General features: G+C 35.1%; 1 protein-coding gene and 1 long non-coding RNA gene across 7 annotated transcripts; one reads left to right on the forward strand and one right to left on the reverse strand.

Moving 5' to 3' along the window:
• The first annotated feature begins 2,367 nt into the window (after nt 1-2,367).
• LOC126753651 (protein lev-9) lies at nt 2,368-16,081 on the forward strand. Of its 6 annotated transcripts, XR_007666204.1 has the most exons (19): nt 2,368-2,694; nt 3,132-3,407; nt 3,587-3,766; nt 4,987-5,178; nt 5,246-5,422; nt 8,142-8,324; nt 9,187-9,917; nt 9,986-10,274; nt 10,729-11,562; nt 11,617-11,789; nt 11,858-11,965; nt 12,024-12,349; nt 13,009-13,154; nt 13,288-13,402; nt 13,546-13,664; nt 14,578-14,737; nt 14,832-15,541; nt 15,608-15,924; nt 15,990-16,081. XR_007666204.1 is itself a non-coding variant. In XM_050465307.1 (18 exons), exons 1-18 carry the CDS (start codon nt 2,643-2,645, stop codon nt 15,805-15,807), a joined length of 4,971 nt encoding a protein of 1,656 aa, XP_050321264.1. In that variant the 5' UTR covers nt 2,368-2,642; the 3' UTR covers nt 15,808-15,966. The 6 variants fall into 6 exon arrangements, 5 of the variants coding, with proteins under 5 accessions (XP_050321264.1, XP_050321267.1, XP_050321266.1 ...); XM_050465307.1 differs by lacking the exon at nt 15,990-16,081 and having other exon boundaries at nt 15,608-15,966; XM_050465310.1 differs by lacking the exon at nt 15,990-16,081 and having other exon boundaries at nt 10,729-11,547; nt 15,608-15,966.
• LOC126753655 (uncharacterized) lies at nt 4,059-5,042 on the reverse strand. Its single transcript, XR_007666205.1, has 2 exons — nt 4,954-5,042; nt 4,059-4,895 (listed from the first exon to the last, which is right to left on the reverse strand). It is a non-coding gene; the product is annotated as an uncharacterized LOC126753655 (long non-coding RNA).
• Nucleotides 16,082-16,143: the final 62 nt, after the last annotated feature.

Raw genomic sequence — 16,143 nt, forward strand, 5'->3', positions numbered from 1 at the left:
AAATAAAAATTTGGGGATGGGACCAGTTCCAACCATAGACAAGCCTATAAAGAAGACTCTACAAAAATTTCAAGTAAATCGGTGGAGTGGAACCTGAGAAATCGTGGGTATCGTTCCGAAAAAGTCAGTTTTGAGAAAAACGCGTTTAAAGTTTCGCGTAAAGTCTTTTGTTCGATTAGTTCCGGCCGAACCAGTTTGATGCCGGGTCAGAAAAATGCCTATATCTCCGAAAATAATTTGAATTTGGAAAAATCCTCTTGTACACATATTTTTGAATAGTTAAACTTTGAAAATATAAAAAAAATTTCGATTTTTTAAATTTCTAGACTAGAATACCCCCTTAAATGCCTGTGATAATGCAGATGACATTGCTAGGGATAGGATCTTGAATGTCTTCTTTTCCGAGAATCGAGTGTAAGATTTTTCGATCCCCCTAACATTTTTTAAATATATACATAAGTTTGTGAGATTTTTATTGTAGAGTCTTAAAATATGTCGAAATAAATTTTATGAAATGTCATCAAGTGCGCAATCTTTAGACGAATATTACATATAGTAAACTCAATTGTCTTAAAAAACTTCCAATAAATTGGTTGGAATGCTATTCCAGCATATGCCAATAATTTGGGATCTTGTCTATCGTTTACGAAACCATTAAATCAGATCCAGCGATTTTCTGTTCTTTAACGCGTATTACCACTTCCAATTTGACGGCATTCAAAGCTTTAAAGTCAAGATTGAATTAATAGCAACGATTTTTATAGTCGCTTTTTGCCTTCTCCAGCCTTGCTTTGTATTATTATTTTGTTTTGTACTCCTTGAACATAATTGGTCTTAATATCTTTACTAGATGTTGGCAGCCAACTGGAGGGGCTTACAAATTTTAAGCCAATTCCGAAGGCTTAATGGATTTTATAAAAAGTATTTTTCTTCACTGCAGAAAGTGAGGAGGTTTGCAATAAATTTCTGAGCAGCGAATACTTTTTAAAAGAAACTTTTAGATGTGAGAGTGAACTGGGATAGAACACAGCGGACGCAAAGCGAACATTTTAGACGAATTTTTGTTCTGACCAAGTTTCTTTTTTATGATTGTTTTAAATCGATTCGGACTTGAAGCTAAATTAGTGTATATTTTCAAACCAATATTAGTATATTCATAGCATAGAATCGAATATATGTACATATATAGATTTATTGCATTTTTTGATTTCAGTTGCAAGACCACATAATAGTTTATATCACTTAAACTGAATGTGACGGAGTAGCTTCTATAAAGCTATACACATATTGATCTTTTAGCGGTTAAATAAGATGTAGCAAAAGTAAATCCATTAATCACTCCAGCAAAATCATTCACCGTATATAGAAACAGATAGTAATCACTTGGCGTCAAGTCCAGAATATAACGTGGATGTATAATAACCTTCCGGAGCTTTCAGCGAGTCACTATCGACACCCTCAAAATAGCCCAACCTTCCTTACTGTCAATCCTGGCTTGGTCGACGTTTGTGCGTTGTGATTCATTTGATTCCCAAATATTTTCTTTGATTTCTCGATATTTTCGACAGTTGGGCTTCTAGGGCGTTCTGCCTCTTTGACATTAAAAGTACCGGAAGGACGAAACCAAAATAATGCGTGATATAAGGACCAAATACTGAATTCACATTTTCAGCTCTCTGGCTTGCGTTTTCGCCTGTATCCAAGGAGCACTGTTAAATACAGCATATTTTCTCTTTGCTGTTGTCTATCTTTATCGCGTGCTCAATACTTAGCCACATAACAGCAAAACTGTATGAGAAGTTTTTTAGATACGAAATTGTATCTTTCGAGTGATACATATGTATAACCCGCTCGTACTTACACATATAACGCAAGACACAGATTTCTAAGGCCATCTATTGTTAAAATAATTGATCTTTTTCTAGATTTCTTAAAAAATAATTGAACTTTTTCTAGACCTTGTAAAAGCCATTAATTGAGATAACTATTTGAATGTTGTCCTCAAAATCAGCTAACAGTGATTCCATAACGATCATGGGTTACACATCAGAGTTCTGATCTTGGTAGATTTTAATTAATCGTTTGTAACTGCAAAGCTTTTACATCAATATGACAGGTTTGAAAATAGTAATAGCGACTGATTGTGTATACAAAGTGATTTTTTATGTTTTTTGTATCATAACTCAAGCATAATTACATTCTATAAATGTCTAAATATTTCGTTTCATCGGAAAACCCTCTCATATTTGTGAACCTTGTACGGTTCAAGTGTCATTTCTATTTCACCTGTGAAACAAACAAGGAGATACATCCTTAACGATACCAAAAAACATCTTACAGCTTCTGTCTGACAGCTAAGCTCATCTGAGCAGACTGTCATCAGACAGGAATTCTCTTCTCACCTCAATGTGTACTTATTATAATCATCGTGTGTAGTTTAAGCTTCAGCATCAGCAGAAAAACAAGTCAATTTAATCGATGGCATTAACTAAAATTAACTTCAAAGAGCTAAAAGCATATAATTAATCTATAAAATAATATTAAACGTTTAGAGTAAATTGGAAAGGAAGGTTTTGTTTTTATTTTTTTTTTTGCATTTAATGTACATTGAGAAATCCATAACAAAAATTTAAAACGTAATTATGAATAAACTGCTGATTTATTTCTTGCTGGTGACAGTTCTCATATATAAAGGTATATATTTACTGAATAATATAACTAATTTATAACATTTTCATGAGTGAATATCAAAAATTTTATTAAAATTGTTAATCAGTTTTATTATTATTATATTTTCATTATATAAGCATAATATGTTTGTGCGCAGGTCAGTAAATACTGTGTACAAAGGGTCGCCCTTCACCACTAATATCTCAACTATGTCGCAGACAATCTGTGCGTGTGTATGTAGGTCAAAGTTTACAACTGCAATCTTGCAAAACAAAAAATTGACAACAACACAAAATTCCTCACTACTGAAAAATGATATTTTACTCAAATTATAATAAATACTCAAACTTTTGCGTGTGTTTATGAAATCTAAATTAATTAAATTAAAATATTCGAAAAATTTCTACTAAGATATGATTTGTCATAAAAAAACATGATCGCTTATTTTTTGCATGTTCTAGTTATTTCCGTACCAACACAAACGCAAACAGAGGTTCCTCAAGATGACGAAGATGAAGATTGGGACGAAGACGATGATTCGTCTGAAGTAGACGATGATGGACGTGTCTATAAGAATCCTAGAAATTCACCATCCACTGAATGTCCAAGGGATGAGGAGCAGGCAACGCTACTCGGACAGAAATGTCTAAGAAAATGTTCCTCGGATGAGGACTGTAAAAGTAAAAAGAAGAAGTGCCTATGTGATGGTGTCTGTGGTATGTCCTGTATTAAGCCAGGTAAGCGCTGTCAAAGTCTAAATATTTGAAATAATTGTTTCTTAGTGATGCAGCAAATTTAATGCCTAAATTTGAAACGAAAAAATAATCTTTAGATTATTAACATTATTGTTATGTTTTATATTATTTGTACATACATACAGTGTAAATAGAAACTTTTAAAATTTGAATAATTACAGATAGAGAGTGTCCTGAGCTCGCGCAACCATCACTGGGCCAAGTTACGGTCGCAGGCAGGCATTTTGGAGCACGTGCTACATATTCTTGTCCTCATGGCTATCATGTTGTTGGGCTACAGAGTCGCCTATGTCAAGCTGATGGCAATTGGGCCGGAGCTGAACCGGCATGTAAACAGAATAGTAAGTTGAAACAACAATAACTTTACGAACCATAATAATAATATAATGCCATGTTTATATGAACAGACCAACAAAAATTAGACTACTTTGTTATATATGCTCTAATGATATTTAATTTTTTTTTGTTAAAGCAATATCTAAAATCTGAAATATTTTCTATTAAAATTCTGAAACCAGAAGCTCTAAGTTCGCTTATTATAAATTATGTTAAACTATGTTACATGTTTCTGTGTTACCAAAAATCTTACCAACACTTAACATCAATTGTAAATTTGTAGTTTTTTTATTAAAATAATTTAAAATGCCCGACGGACATACCATTCCTTTATTTTTAATTACGATAAAACAAAAATTATTTTGTCAAACCATGAAATAATAGTTGAAGTATTTTAAATTTACAATTATACCTAAGCTTGGTATGGTGTTACACCAATGACAGCTTTTATATGAACCGTTATTCATATGCTTAATGCCTGCTGTAGACATTTGGTAACTAACTGTCATTCAAAAAATGAAAAAGTTTTCATTCGCCCGACTTTGTAACAATTTAACCAACAATGAGTTAACAGTAAATATATTACTATATAGGATTTTATAAGTATATAAAACATTGTTTTCTGCTTTCATCAAGATCGAGAAATTATATCCCTTTGGGTTAATAAAAGCTATTATAACGCTCTAAAAAATATTCAAAACTCTAAAACTAATTTTTGAAGCCATTATATAATACTTTCAAATTTTGACTATATTCAAAAAAATAAAGTTATTGAATATTACTGAAATAAAGGGTATTTTTGAAAACATACACCTAACCTGTGGTAAAATAGTTTACACTTTAGCCAGTTTCTGACGAGTTTTTTCCGCAAATAGCTATTTTGTGTTACTTTAAAACTTGATAGAATTTGTTTTTAAATCTACTGAATTCCCTCTCACAGCCACATTAATGAGTCAAACGCCCAAAAAATTCAGTTACAAAGTTAAACTTTCAAAATTAAGTTTTGTACAGACATAGATTGAAAGCTTAGCTTAAATATATATCTTTAAGAGAATAATCTTAAGCTTTTAGTTGCTAAACCAGCTCGATTATTCTGTGATGGATATTACATACATTTCTTCCTCTAAATATAACCTAAAAGTATATAAAATTTTTGGAATTATTTATTATTTCAAAACTTCAGTGTTCTTACGAATTTGTTATGCTTACTACCATCACTTTCTAGTTTACTGTCTCAAGCCACCGCAAATAGAGCATGCGCGTCATTCTGCGCTACCCGAACAGGAAACCTTTGATCTGGACTCTACCGTTCAATACCACTGTCATACTGGTTATGTAACAAATGGATTTCCACGTGCCAAATGTCTAGCCATTGATGGTCAGGCCAGCTGGTATGGACCGGATATACAATGCGAACGTAATGTCTACTTTCAAATAAAATTTTTGTGTTTTAATAATTATAAGTAAACTTATTTACTTTGCAGCAAGATCATGTGGACAGCCGCCAGATCCAGCTTATGGCTGGCATGCTGGTGAATGTTACACTTTCGGTTGTAAAATTAGTTACAACTGTGGTAATACCTATGAGTTGGTGGGTAAACATGAACGCTACTGCCAATCGGATGGCTCCTGGGTGCCCAAGGAACTGCCCACATGTGTCTGTAAGTAAACCAAACAAAAATGTTTATTTCATTTCTTTAATATACAATTTTATTATTTTAATTTGTATTTTTTGATATTAGCTAAAAATGATAATAATACCATCGTAGCAAACAAGTCGCTATAAAAAAGCAGTTACAGAAATTCCGAAAATGTCAATAAAGACACGCCTATAATACATACCTATAAAATGCCAGTTAAAAATTAAAACAAAACTAAATAATTTGTGCGTTCTTTCAATAAAATAAATTGCAATAATTGTTGCTTGCAGAAAATCTTCAAACTCTAATTGTTGTCAGGTATAAATGTTCAATTAACAATGTTACAAATAAAGTTACCGCAAATATATACGCATATATAATTAAAAGAAACAAAAATGTTGTTTTATTCATAATTACATTTGGCTAGAAGATAACTTCATTCAAAAGTTCCACTTACCTTCCATCTGAATACATTTTCAATTTGCGGTAACTTGTTGTTGTTAATACTCATATACAACATCAGCAAGAAATTAAAATAATATCTGCCTCAGGCCCAAATATTTTAGATTTGTTATATATTATATTACGTTTGCCATTGAAGTTTGTAACCCCCAGAATGAAAAATCGAAGCCTCTATAAAGTAAATGGTAATATAAGTAAAAGGTATTCCATTTCGAGATTCCCTACTTTTTTAAAGAACAAACACAAAAACTTCAAATTTAATGGGAAGTGTTTATTATCATTCGAAAGAACATTATTTGGAATTTATGTTTTGAAGATTATGTCTTTCAAATGTTGGCCACGTACTTATGTATATGTCTCAGATGGTCCATCCGTTGAGTCCAATTTTCGATGAATCGTTCGAGCATTTTGATTGATAACTGGCGAATGATACGCATGAAGTTTTGCTCCAAGATCTGAATCAAAGCGGAATTGCCCGCAAAAAATCTAATGATGTGATATCACACGTTCTTGATGGCCAATCGACTGGCCCAAAACGTGAAATTATCTGCACACTGAAATGTTCTCTCAATGTATTGATTAAAGCGCTGTGTGGGAAGTGGCGCCGTCTTGTTAAAACCAAATGCCGCCGAGATCACGAGCTACAATTTCAGGCATCAAATAGTCGGTTACCATTGAAGATTACGTTCTCACCGACATTATTTTTTAACAAATATGGGCCGATAATACAACCGGCTCACAAACCACACCAAACCGTTTTTTCCAAGATGAAATGGCAACTCCTGAATCTCTTCAGGTTGCTCTTCGTCCCAAATGCGGCAATTTTGTTTATTTACAGATCCAATCAGCCAGAAATTGGTCTCATCGCTGAACAAAATATTAAAGAGCCCATAAAGCGAAGAGATGTCGCTTGGGAGGTCGAGCGGTTTCAGTTCTTATTGTAGCTGTATTTTATACGCTGAACATGAATTTTCGATCAATTTCTTCGGAGATTACATAAAATAACATATACCAAATCAATATATCTTGTCAAATGTGAAAGTTTTCAAAGTTCAGGCGTAAGTCTTTCCAAGAGAAAATGATTAAATGCCAAACAATATTGATATATAAAAATAACATGACAGCTCAACATACTGATCATTTATATATATACTTTATAGGGTCTGACGATTCCTTCTGGGTGTTACGACAAACTTTACGCGTGATCTGTCAAAAAAGGCTATTGCAAAAAGTCCTACTTGGATTACGCGTTATATATGTACATATGTATACATATATGCTCAACGTGAGGAACTGAGTCGATTTAGCCATGGCTGTACATATTTGTATGGAAAACTTTTTAATTTTACAAGATATCTTCATGAAATTTAGCAAAGATTATGCACCAAGGTAACGCTAGGAGCTCAGAAGAAATTGTTTAAATAAACTTATTTCGACTTGATGATTGTTTATATCAAATTAAGGGACTAGAAAGTACTAGCAAAATGTTTTCCACTGGATGTATATCTTTGACTGATTGCGATCTCAGATTTAGTTATAAACACATACATATAGTTGCTATATGAAATGCCCCTATTATAGTTTTCTTTTTTCTTGATTATTTTAAAGTTAGACTATGCTTTTGAAAGATCACTTAAATATGTGAATATTTGTAGATCATTCGAGTTATGTATACTCTACTACCGTGATAACGCCACTTCAAATTTTTTAAAGCGGTATAACCAGTGATCAACTTGAAAAATCGCATTTAGTGAGGTCTCTCTCTACCACGCTAAATTATGTCAGCTTTTTAAGTCACTTGATTCAGACGTAAGAGTATATAAACACCTGCTAACGGAATCAGATAATGTTTCACACGGCCTCTATTAGCCATGTCTTTAAAGAACTAGTTTAGACTTGCACCAATCAGGTCATACATTCCTATGACACGGACCACACAATTTATATATCAGACATCCTATTAAGGATTGTAATAGAGAATATTTCAATAATTTTTGCCGTAGTAAACAGATCCGAAACTCTTGATTAAAATAGATTTGCCGAACTCGCCTTAGGGCGCCTAAATTGGAGATGTGTTCATAAAATTTTAAACCTTCAATATTTTTTACCGTTAGTGAGAGCAATTAATATAGAAAAATATGAAATAATCGATAAGTTATTATCTTCTAATAATAAATACTGTAGCAATTGATTGTATCCCTTCTTTTAACCCTTTCTCAACTTGCAAGTGCTTTTACAATAATTTATATGCATATGTATCTCGTTTCTAATTTTTAAGTGGTCACATCTGTTGTCTGTCCGACACCGGAAAATCCACGAAATGGCAAGGCTACATACACCACCATGGCGTACAACTCAGTGGTAAGTTATGAATGCCGTTACGGTTACACATTAGTAGGAGAAAGCAGTAGTAGATGTGGTGCTGATCGGAAATGGAGTGGAACCCTGCCAACTTGTAAAGGTATGCATGTTTTATAAGAATTTTAATTATACAGACATATAGTACACATGAGGGCTTTCCCAAAAGTATCTGCTCTGACTCATGATAATTTGGAGACAGAACTAGATTAGTGAGAACAGCATGAACAATACCATCTGATCAAATCTGATCCGGACTGGTCCTATTATGGCTATATTGGTTATATCGGCTAAATTTTTTATATTCATGTGAAGTTTGATCTCCATATGTCTATTATTATGTGTTTGGCAGTTGTTTGTTTAGGAGGCGATACGTTTGTTAAGCGATTTTTACCATGAAAAAAAAGTTGAAAATCGCTCGAATTCGAAATTTTGTGTTTCCAATAACAATACTCGATGGTAATACCAAAAGAACTGAATCTTTTGCAAAGACTTTGTTGAGTACAGGTCGCAAAAGAGATTTTTGACAACGTCGCTGAGGATCAACTTGAAAAATATGATGTGGAAACTGTCCAACAATCTACAAATCAGCGTTCCAAAAATGAGCCGAAACTTTAAAAACCAAAATCGCTGAAGGCCATCCCAGCCAAGGCTTATAAAAAGGGATAGGAAAATGTGATCAATGAGCTACATACTTGTATTGGCTCAATACCCTATTTTGAAAGCGGTAATGAAGATGTGTATTAAAATACGTGAATACGTAAATACAGTTTTGATCAGATGTTATGTATGTCGTAAATGTGTGTAAAATCTCTTTATATCACCAAAGTAAATATATATTTTATAATTCGATTTGTCAGAACGGATACTTATATATCTATATTATTACACTATATATTATATATTTTGTATTTATAGGCACGCACATAAACTAAAATTATTTATATTTATTATACGCGATTTAGAAATCAATTGCGGGCACCCTGGTGTACTTTACAATGGTTGGATTGAGAACATCGAAGCTGGGACTGGACTTGGGGCGAGCATCATTTTCCGCTGTCAACCGGAAATGTTAATACAAGGGCATTCGTCAAGCGTTTGCCAAATCGATGGCCGCTGGCGTAATCCATTACCCGAATGCTTGGCACCATGCGTTGTACCATCCATTTCGCAAGGTTATGTAACACCTGTTGAAATCATTACTGATGAAAATGGCACCACCATTATAACGCCCACAACCACACAATCACCCTCCACTTCGAGTAGCGGTGTTGAGAAAGTTAAACATGGCACTGCTTTGGAGGTGAAGTGTGATGAAAACTACGAATTTCCTGTTTCACTTCTAAGTCCACCAACATGTAATAACGGTACTTGGAGTATTATACCGCGATGTGTACCAGCACGTTGTAAAAATATGCCAAGACCACCTAAGCATGGCATGGTACTCGCACCGAAAACGGAACACGGCATGAAAGCTAGATTTAAGTGTAAAGACGGTTTCAAGCTGATTAGTCCTGAGGGCAAGGATGTCACAGATCCCAATGAATATGTTCTAACATGTTCATTCGGTAATTGGACCGGTGAGACACCACAATGTCAAGAAGTGTTTTGTTCGTTTCCGGGTTATATACCAAACGGCAAGGTATTGCTTGTCGGAAATATGGGACTCTACGATTATAGACCATATGTAAAAAAGGTGTGCAAATCACAGAGAGTATAATTATTTTTCTGTCGTATAAATCCATAAACATACTTTCTTTGCAGATCGTTAATAACAAACAAATAATGTATGACTGTGATAAAGGTTACGTTCTGGAGATAGGACCACCGGGTGCCACATGTGTTGGTGGCAAATGGCGACCTCTAGAACTACCGCAATGCTTACTTGGGCAACATCCCCGATTACGTTGGAATCGTAAACGACGTTCTATACAAATGCGTTATCTTCGCTCCCAATATTTATTACGTAATAAACGAGATTTGCAACGAAAACTGGATGAGATAATAAACGGCAACTTTCAGCAATCGTTAACAGCACTTAAGAGGGATTCGGGTGAGAATACTGCTTGCCTAGATCCTTCTTCTATAATGGCCGCAGTTTAATTTCGACCTGTATAGTAGTAAATTAGAGGTCATTATAGGTCTCTGACTATGTATATTACCATTCTTCCTACGCCCGTCATTGGTGATTACATGAAAATCAGTCGATCCTATAAACTCTCAGCCACTTTAGTATATACACTTAAGGTAGAGAATACAATTTTTTCGTCGCCAAAGTTAGCAGACGATTTCAAACCTCCGAAAAAACAAGCTAACTAAAACATTACACTGGGTTATGCAAAACTTTTTTTTCCAAAATTCGACGCCACAACAAAATGTCTGTATGAGTCAAACCGACTTGTATTCAAAAATATATAAATATTTATGCCATAAGCGAAAACGATATTGCATAACTATATTAATTTTACGAGTAATTCATTGTTATGTACAATTCTCTTTTTTTTCAGACATAATTAACGCCCCCAAAACACGTATCAAACGAACTCCTTCTGAGATCGATCAAGCATACTCCAAATATTATCAGAAGATCAAACAGAAATATCAAAATTATGTGAAAAATTTACTTGGCTACAGTAGATTGCATAACCCGACAGAATTCCGAAATCCGACCAAATTTATACAAGTACAAGATGGACGTTGGTACAATACCTATAGCAATCCCGATCTGGTCACACGTTACAAAGCTACACACAAGTCACGTACATCGAATAATGATTTCTTAAGTCTGGAAAATGACGAACACGATTTGCTAACACATCGCTCATCTGCCAAGATACCACTACCTAATATCAATCAAAATTCCCGGTATAGCGTACTTGCCAACAAACCGAATGCCAATGAGAATATACTATACGATAGCAACTCGGCAAGTTATTTCTTTAACAACTTCCGCAACTTGCCGAAAACTCAAAACGAAACCGATTTAATAGAGCAGCTTAAGTCACAAATTGTGCGTCGACGACGTAAGCGCAGTATTAACAGTCCGACGACATTGTCGCCACTTGCACCAGATGATGACACAAATGATCCGTTGGAGTCGAAGGAGGGTAGAAAGCGTTTACGTGGACCATGTGAGGATATCAATTGGGATCAATTCTCGAATATAACGGTGGTTCGACCTGGTAAAGCACCTGGTCGCAACAGTGTCGGTATTATGCTTTATTTAGAATGCAACGCTGGCTTTAAGCTAAATATAAAAGGTGAAAATGCAACGGCGCGCTGCATACGTGGCATTTGGAAGCCTGATACGCCTAAATGCCTCTCAGGTAATGTCCAGGAAAGTCATTTACACTAATACCATACAAATTGTTTTATAATAACTAAATGTATTGCAGCACCTTGCCTAGTACCGGCTGTCGAGAATGGTAGATACTTCAAAGTAGAAGCGAATACGAAAACGCTTACCGATAAGCCTACACTAACAGCACTGACGACCTATGAAGAAATTGAATCAAACGAATTTATAACGCTGGAATGTGATGATGGTTTTAATATACAGGTAAGAAAGGTCTCTGAACTAGTATATATAACAAAAAATTCTTTTAGCATACATAAGTATTTTATGTTTTTTTCTAGGGTTCAGCACAGTTGCGTTGCGCTCATGGCAGTTGGTCGGTGAATGCATTTTCCGAATGTGTATCCATACCTTGTACACTGCCAGCGCTACCAGGCATAATTTATGAGGTAAGCGCTTGAAATCATTTTTATTTGTTGTGATTAAAGCATCTCTTGATACATATAGGGTGGCTACCGACCCGGACTCACAATTGGTCACGGCAGTACGGTGAGCGCTCATTGCGATCACTCCACAAATTCTATGCCCATTGAAATGAGCTGTAACAAAGGGATTTTGAGTCCACAAACAATACACTGTGAAACAGGCCAACGCAAATCTCGCGAGGAACTACCATCTGAAGGGCATAGCAATGGAAAATCGAATCATATTATAGCGTTAAAGATCGATAATTCCGAATCGGAGGATGCGACAAATGCAACGGAAGAAAATGTCACTGAAGAATTGAAAATGTGTGGACCTCCGAGCATATCCGATGGTGCTTTGGTATACAAGTAATTATTAGACTTATATTTAGTAATCACGCTATAAACGCCTTAAAAACGACATAACTGTAGAAATTTATTCCGGTAGTAAGGAAAAAGAAATAGAATTTTTTCTTCATTGAATTCATAAATTCAAGTTTGGGTATATTTAAATTTTTTTGTAACTAATGGCAGTATCTTCGAAATCACTTTTTTTCGAAAAGGTCTCAACAGGCGATGGTAATTCTAGAGATTCGTGCTATCTGAAACAAATTAAAAACTTAACCGGATACGTAGTACTTTTACTGCTTAATATAGATTTTTCACATTAATCAATATTATTGTCGACCGATTTAAAAAATACAGTTTTGAGAAAAGGATTTTATGTCACTTCCGAAAAACTTTTAATTATTTCGAAAACATTGTCATTATACTTATTAGTATGCCATTGGTAATAAATTACGGTAGGCGGCAGGTCCTGTGTAGTTTTAAACCTGACGCCCAGCTTCGACAAATTGCGCTTTATAAATGTTCCAATGATCTGTTATTAAAATGGTTCTTTATTCCGTAGTTTCGGGCTGAATGGCACAACTACAAACCGGTATTTTATATAATATAACTGATTCGTAAATCTTTTCACTATACAATTTTTTTTCTGTGCGCTTTGTGTTATTGATTTTCTATTTTAGAAATACTGATTTGTCTGATATCGAAGGTGTATACGAAAGCGGCACCGAAATTTTCTTTAATTGCATACCGAGTGCTGTCGGCGAAAGGAATACGTGGAAAATTATATGCGAGAATGGCCAATGGATTGGACGCTCATACAATTGCGGTAAGTATTATCCGCCATTCAAAGTCAAAAACAATTTACTACACCATTTAAATATAACACTATTAATATATTAAAATGTTTAGAAAATTGTAGTCATATGAAATACATAGTACTTTCTTTTCACTCTTTACAGCGAATGGAACATGCTTGTTCAAAAACAATGAACCAAATGTGGTTAGTTTTTACAATGATCTCGAAATACGGGAAGATGTTGTGGAATTTCCACCCGGTGCCACAATAATATCACGGTAAGAATAAACTGTGCTTTGAAACAAAAGTGCCTGCATAATTTGATCTCCAAAGAGATCTAAAGGTTGTTCACTTTTTGCGCCTATATCATTTTAACGAGCTCACAAACACTTTTATCAAAAATATTTCCACTTCCTTATAGATGTGTGGATATTGGAAAGTTTTCAATGGTTGGCAGCAATGAACGAACTTGTATACATTCCGAATGGACAGGCAATAAGCCAGCTTGCTATGGATTAAATCAGGAAAACGACTACGCAAGTAAGAACACTAAAACAAATTAGGAAGAACTATGTAAGTTCGGGTATAGCCGAATATTTCATACTCTTGCAACTTGCAAGGGTTAAAGCCGAGGAAGTAAATGGTACATAAGGCTTGTTAGTTATTTGGGATCTAGAGCGAGTTTTCACCCAAATTTATTCATTATTAGCACAAATGTGCACCGTTATAAGAAAAACACGCTCTCTCAATTTTATGAAGATAACTCACATGTAGGCCGATATATGCGGCATATTAGTTATATGGGTGAAAGTGGGCGGTGCCGCGCCCATCGCTCAATTTTGACCCCGGCTCCATTAGAGGTCTCTCAAACCATCTCGGTAATAAAATTTAATGTCTCTGCCGTATTTAGTTATTCATTTATCGCGCTTTTAGTAATTTTTAGCAGTACCGTTTTATAAGGAGTGAGCAGGGTAATAATCTAATTTCATCTGATGTCGGAAGGAATTCTTTTAATATTTGCGCCAAACGAGTTTTGTTGTAGTAGCTTTGGTGGTTTAGGAGTTATGTGCTTTAAACTTATAAGAGGCGAGGCCGCCACTCTTTTTAAGAATTTTTGCCTTCAAATGACCCTTACGTGGCAGCGGGCCGATTACCCCGATCTACGAACTCGTACTTTTTTGCCAAGGACGTATAGTAATTTTTATCAAAATATCTCAATTTTTATCAAAATATCTCAATTTTTACTAAAGTTATCGCTTACACGAACGGACGGCCGGACAGACAAAATCACTAGGGGCTCAACTCGTCTCGTCAACCTGATCTATTTCGACTAGATTTAGGTGATTCGTACAACCGTTAGATGAACAAAACTATTATCCTCTGTAGCAACATGTTGCAAGAGTATAAAAATATTTGTTGTTTTTTTATTTTTTGTAAATATCGCCCATAAAAGTGGAAAAGGCGCCGACAATATTGTTTAGACATCAAAATGGGCCGATAGCGCAGAGTAATGATGGAAAGCTAATTGTCTATCCGGGTACAACATTGCACATGGAATGTCTATGGATGAGACGATTTGGCAATCCCAAGTGGAATGTGAGCCATGAATTTAGGTAAATGTTAGGCAACTAAGATTCAACATACCTTTTATGTACATATGTAGAATCTACATACATATGTACATACGTAAATACTGATTTTTTACAGAAATTACTCTGAGGGATGGGTCACCGAGGCTGATGCGGGACGCGATGCAACACTAGAATACCGCTTAACCATATTTAATGCAATTGATGAAGATACCGGTGTTTATTCCTGTCAAACACCGGCTAGACACGAGCATTCTGTAGAAGTGGTAGTTAAAGCCATAAATTGTCCAGAAATACCACAACGGCGTGGTCTTATTGTCAATACGAATGACACCAAATTAAGTACACGCGCTTTGCTTTCGTGTGCAAATGGAAATTCATTGATTGGCGCTTCAGAACTATTTTGTTTGCCCAGCGGCAATTGGAGTGCACCCCTACCAGTTTGCGAGAGTGTCGAATGCGGTGATATTCCTTTGCCAAATAATATCAGTTCGCCGCGTGTTGCGGTTTTATCTCGTGAAGTCGGCGGTAGAGCAGCGTTTTCTTGTGGTTCTGGCTATGGTTTGCGTGGTCCCGCCGAGGCTATATGCTTGCCGACCGGCGAATGGGCTACACCCTTTCCAACATGCGTTGAAGTACAATGCGATAATCCCGGCGCACCACTTAATGGTTATGCACAAGGTTCAACGCCATACCGTGCAGGGGATGTTGTTCAATTCAATTGTAATCCAGAGTACATGATGCAAGGGCAACCGATAATAGCATGTCAGGATAATGGACGCTGGTCGAGCGTTTTGCCGAAATGTGTACAAGCTTGTTCATATCCTGGTATTTTATACTTTTCACATTTGCATTTTGTAAATATCAGTAAATCGAATTTAATTTCTTTAACAGGCACGGCTATCAGCGGTCGTATGTCATCTGTCAAATTTTATTATGCAATTGGTGAGAGTATTACATTTACCTGCGACGCTGGTCTTGAATTACGTGGTGCTAAGGTGCTTAAATGTTTAAAAAATGGAAAGTGGTCGAACGCTATACCAACATGTGTCACTGCTGATCAAGTGAACAAACATCAGAATATAATGGGTTAATGTGAAAAACGTGAAATTACTATATCTCTATAGAGAATATACAATTTTTCGATTCCTTCCGAATGGAAATTAAAAACATGTCGATTGGATTGTAAACGCATAGCGCTTTTAATAAAAGTAATAATATATTATAATTAAAAGTAAATTAATTAAAATAAACTAATAATTTCTTTTTTATTCAGTATTGCGGTTGGCGATAATTCTGATTTAATTAGTTCTAAAAGACAATATTTAATAGTTCAGTACTTTTAATAAACGCATTGATAGCCATTAACTTCCTAGTTTTTTCGCTTACTCGTGATATCACATAAGATTTAATTGTAATTAATATTCAAA

This window comes from Bactrocera neohumeralis, chromosome 3, assembly GCF_024586455.1.
Source record: "Bactrocera neohumeralis isolate Rockhampton chromosome 3, APGP_CSIRO_Bneo_wtdbg2-racon-allhic-juicebox.fasta_v2, whole genome shotgun sequence".
Lineage (NCBI taxonomy): Eukaryota > Metazoa > Arthropoda > Insecta > Diptera > Tephritidae > Bactrocera > Bactrocera neohumeralis.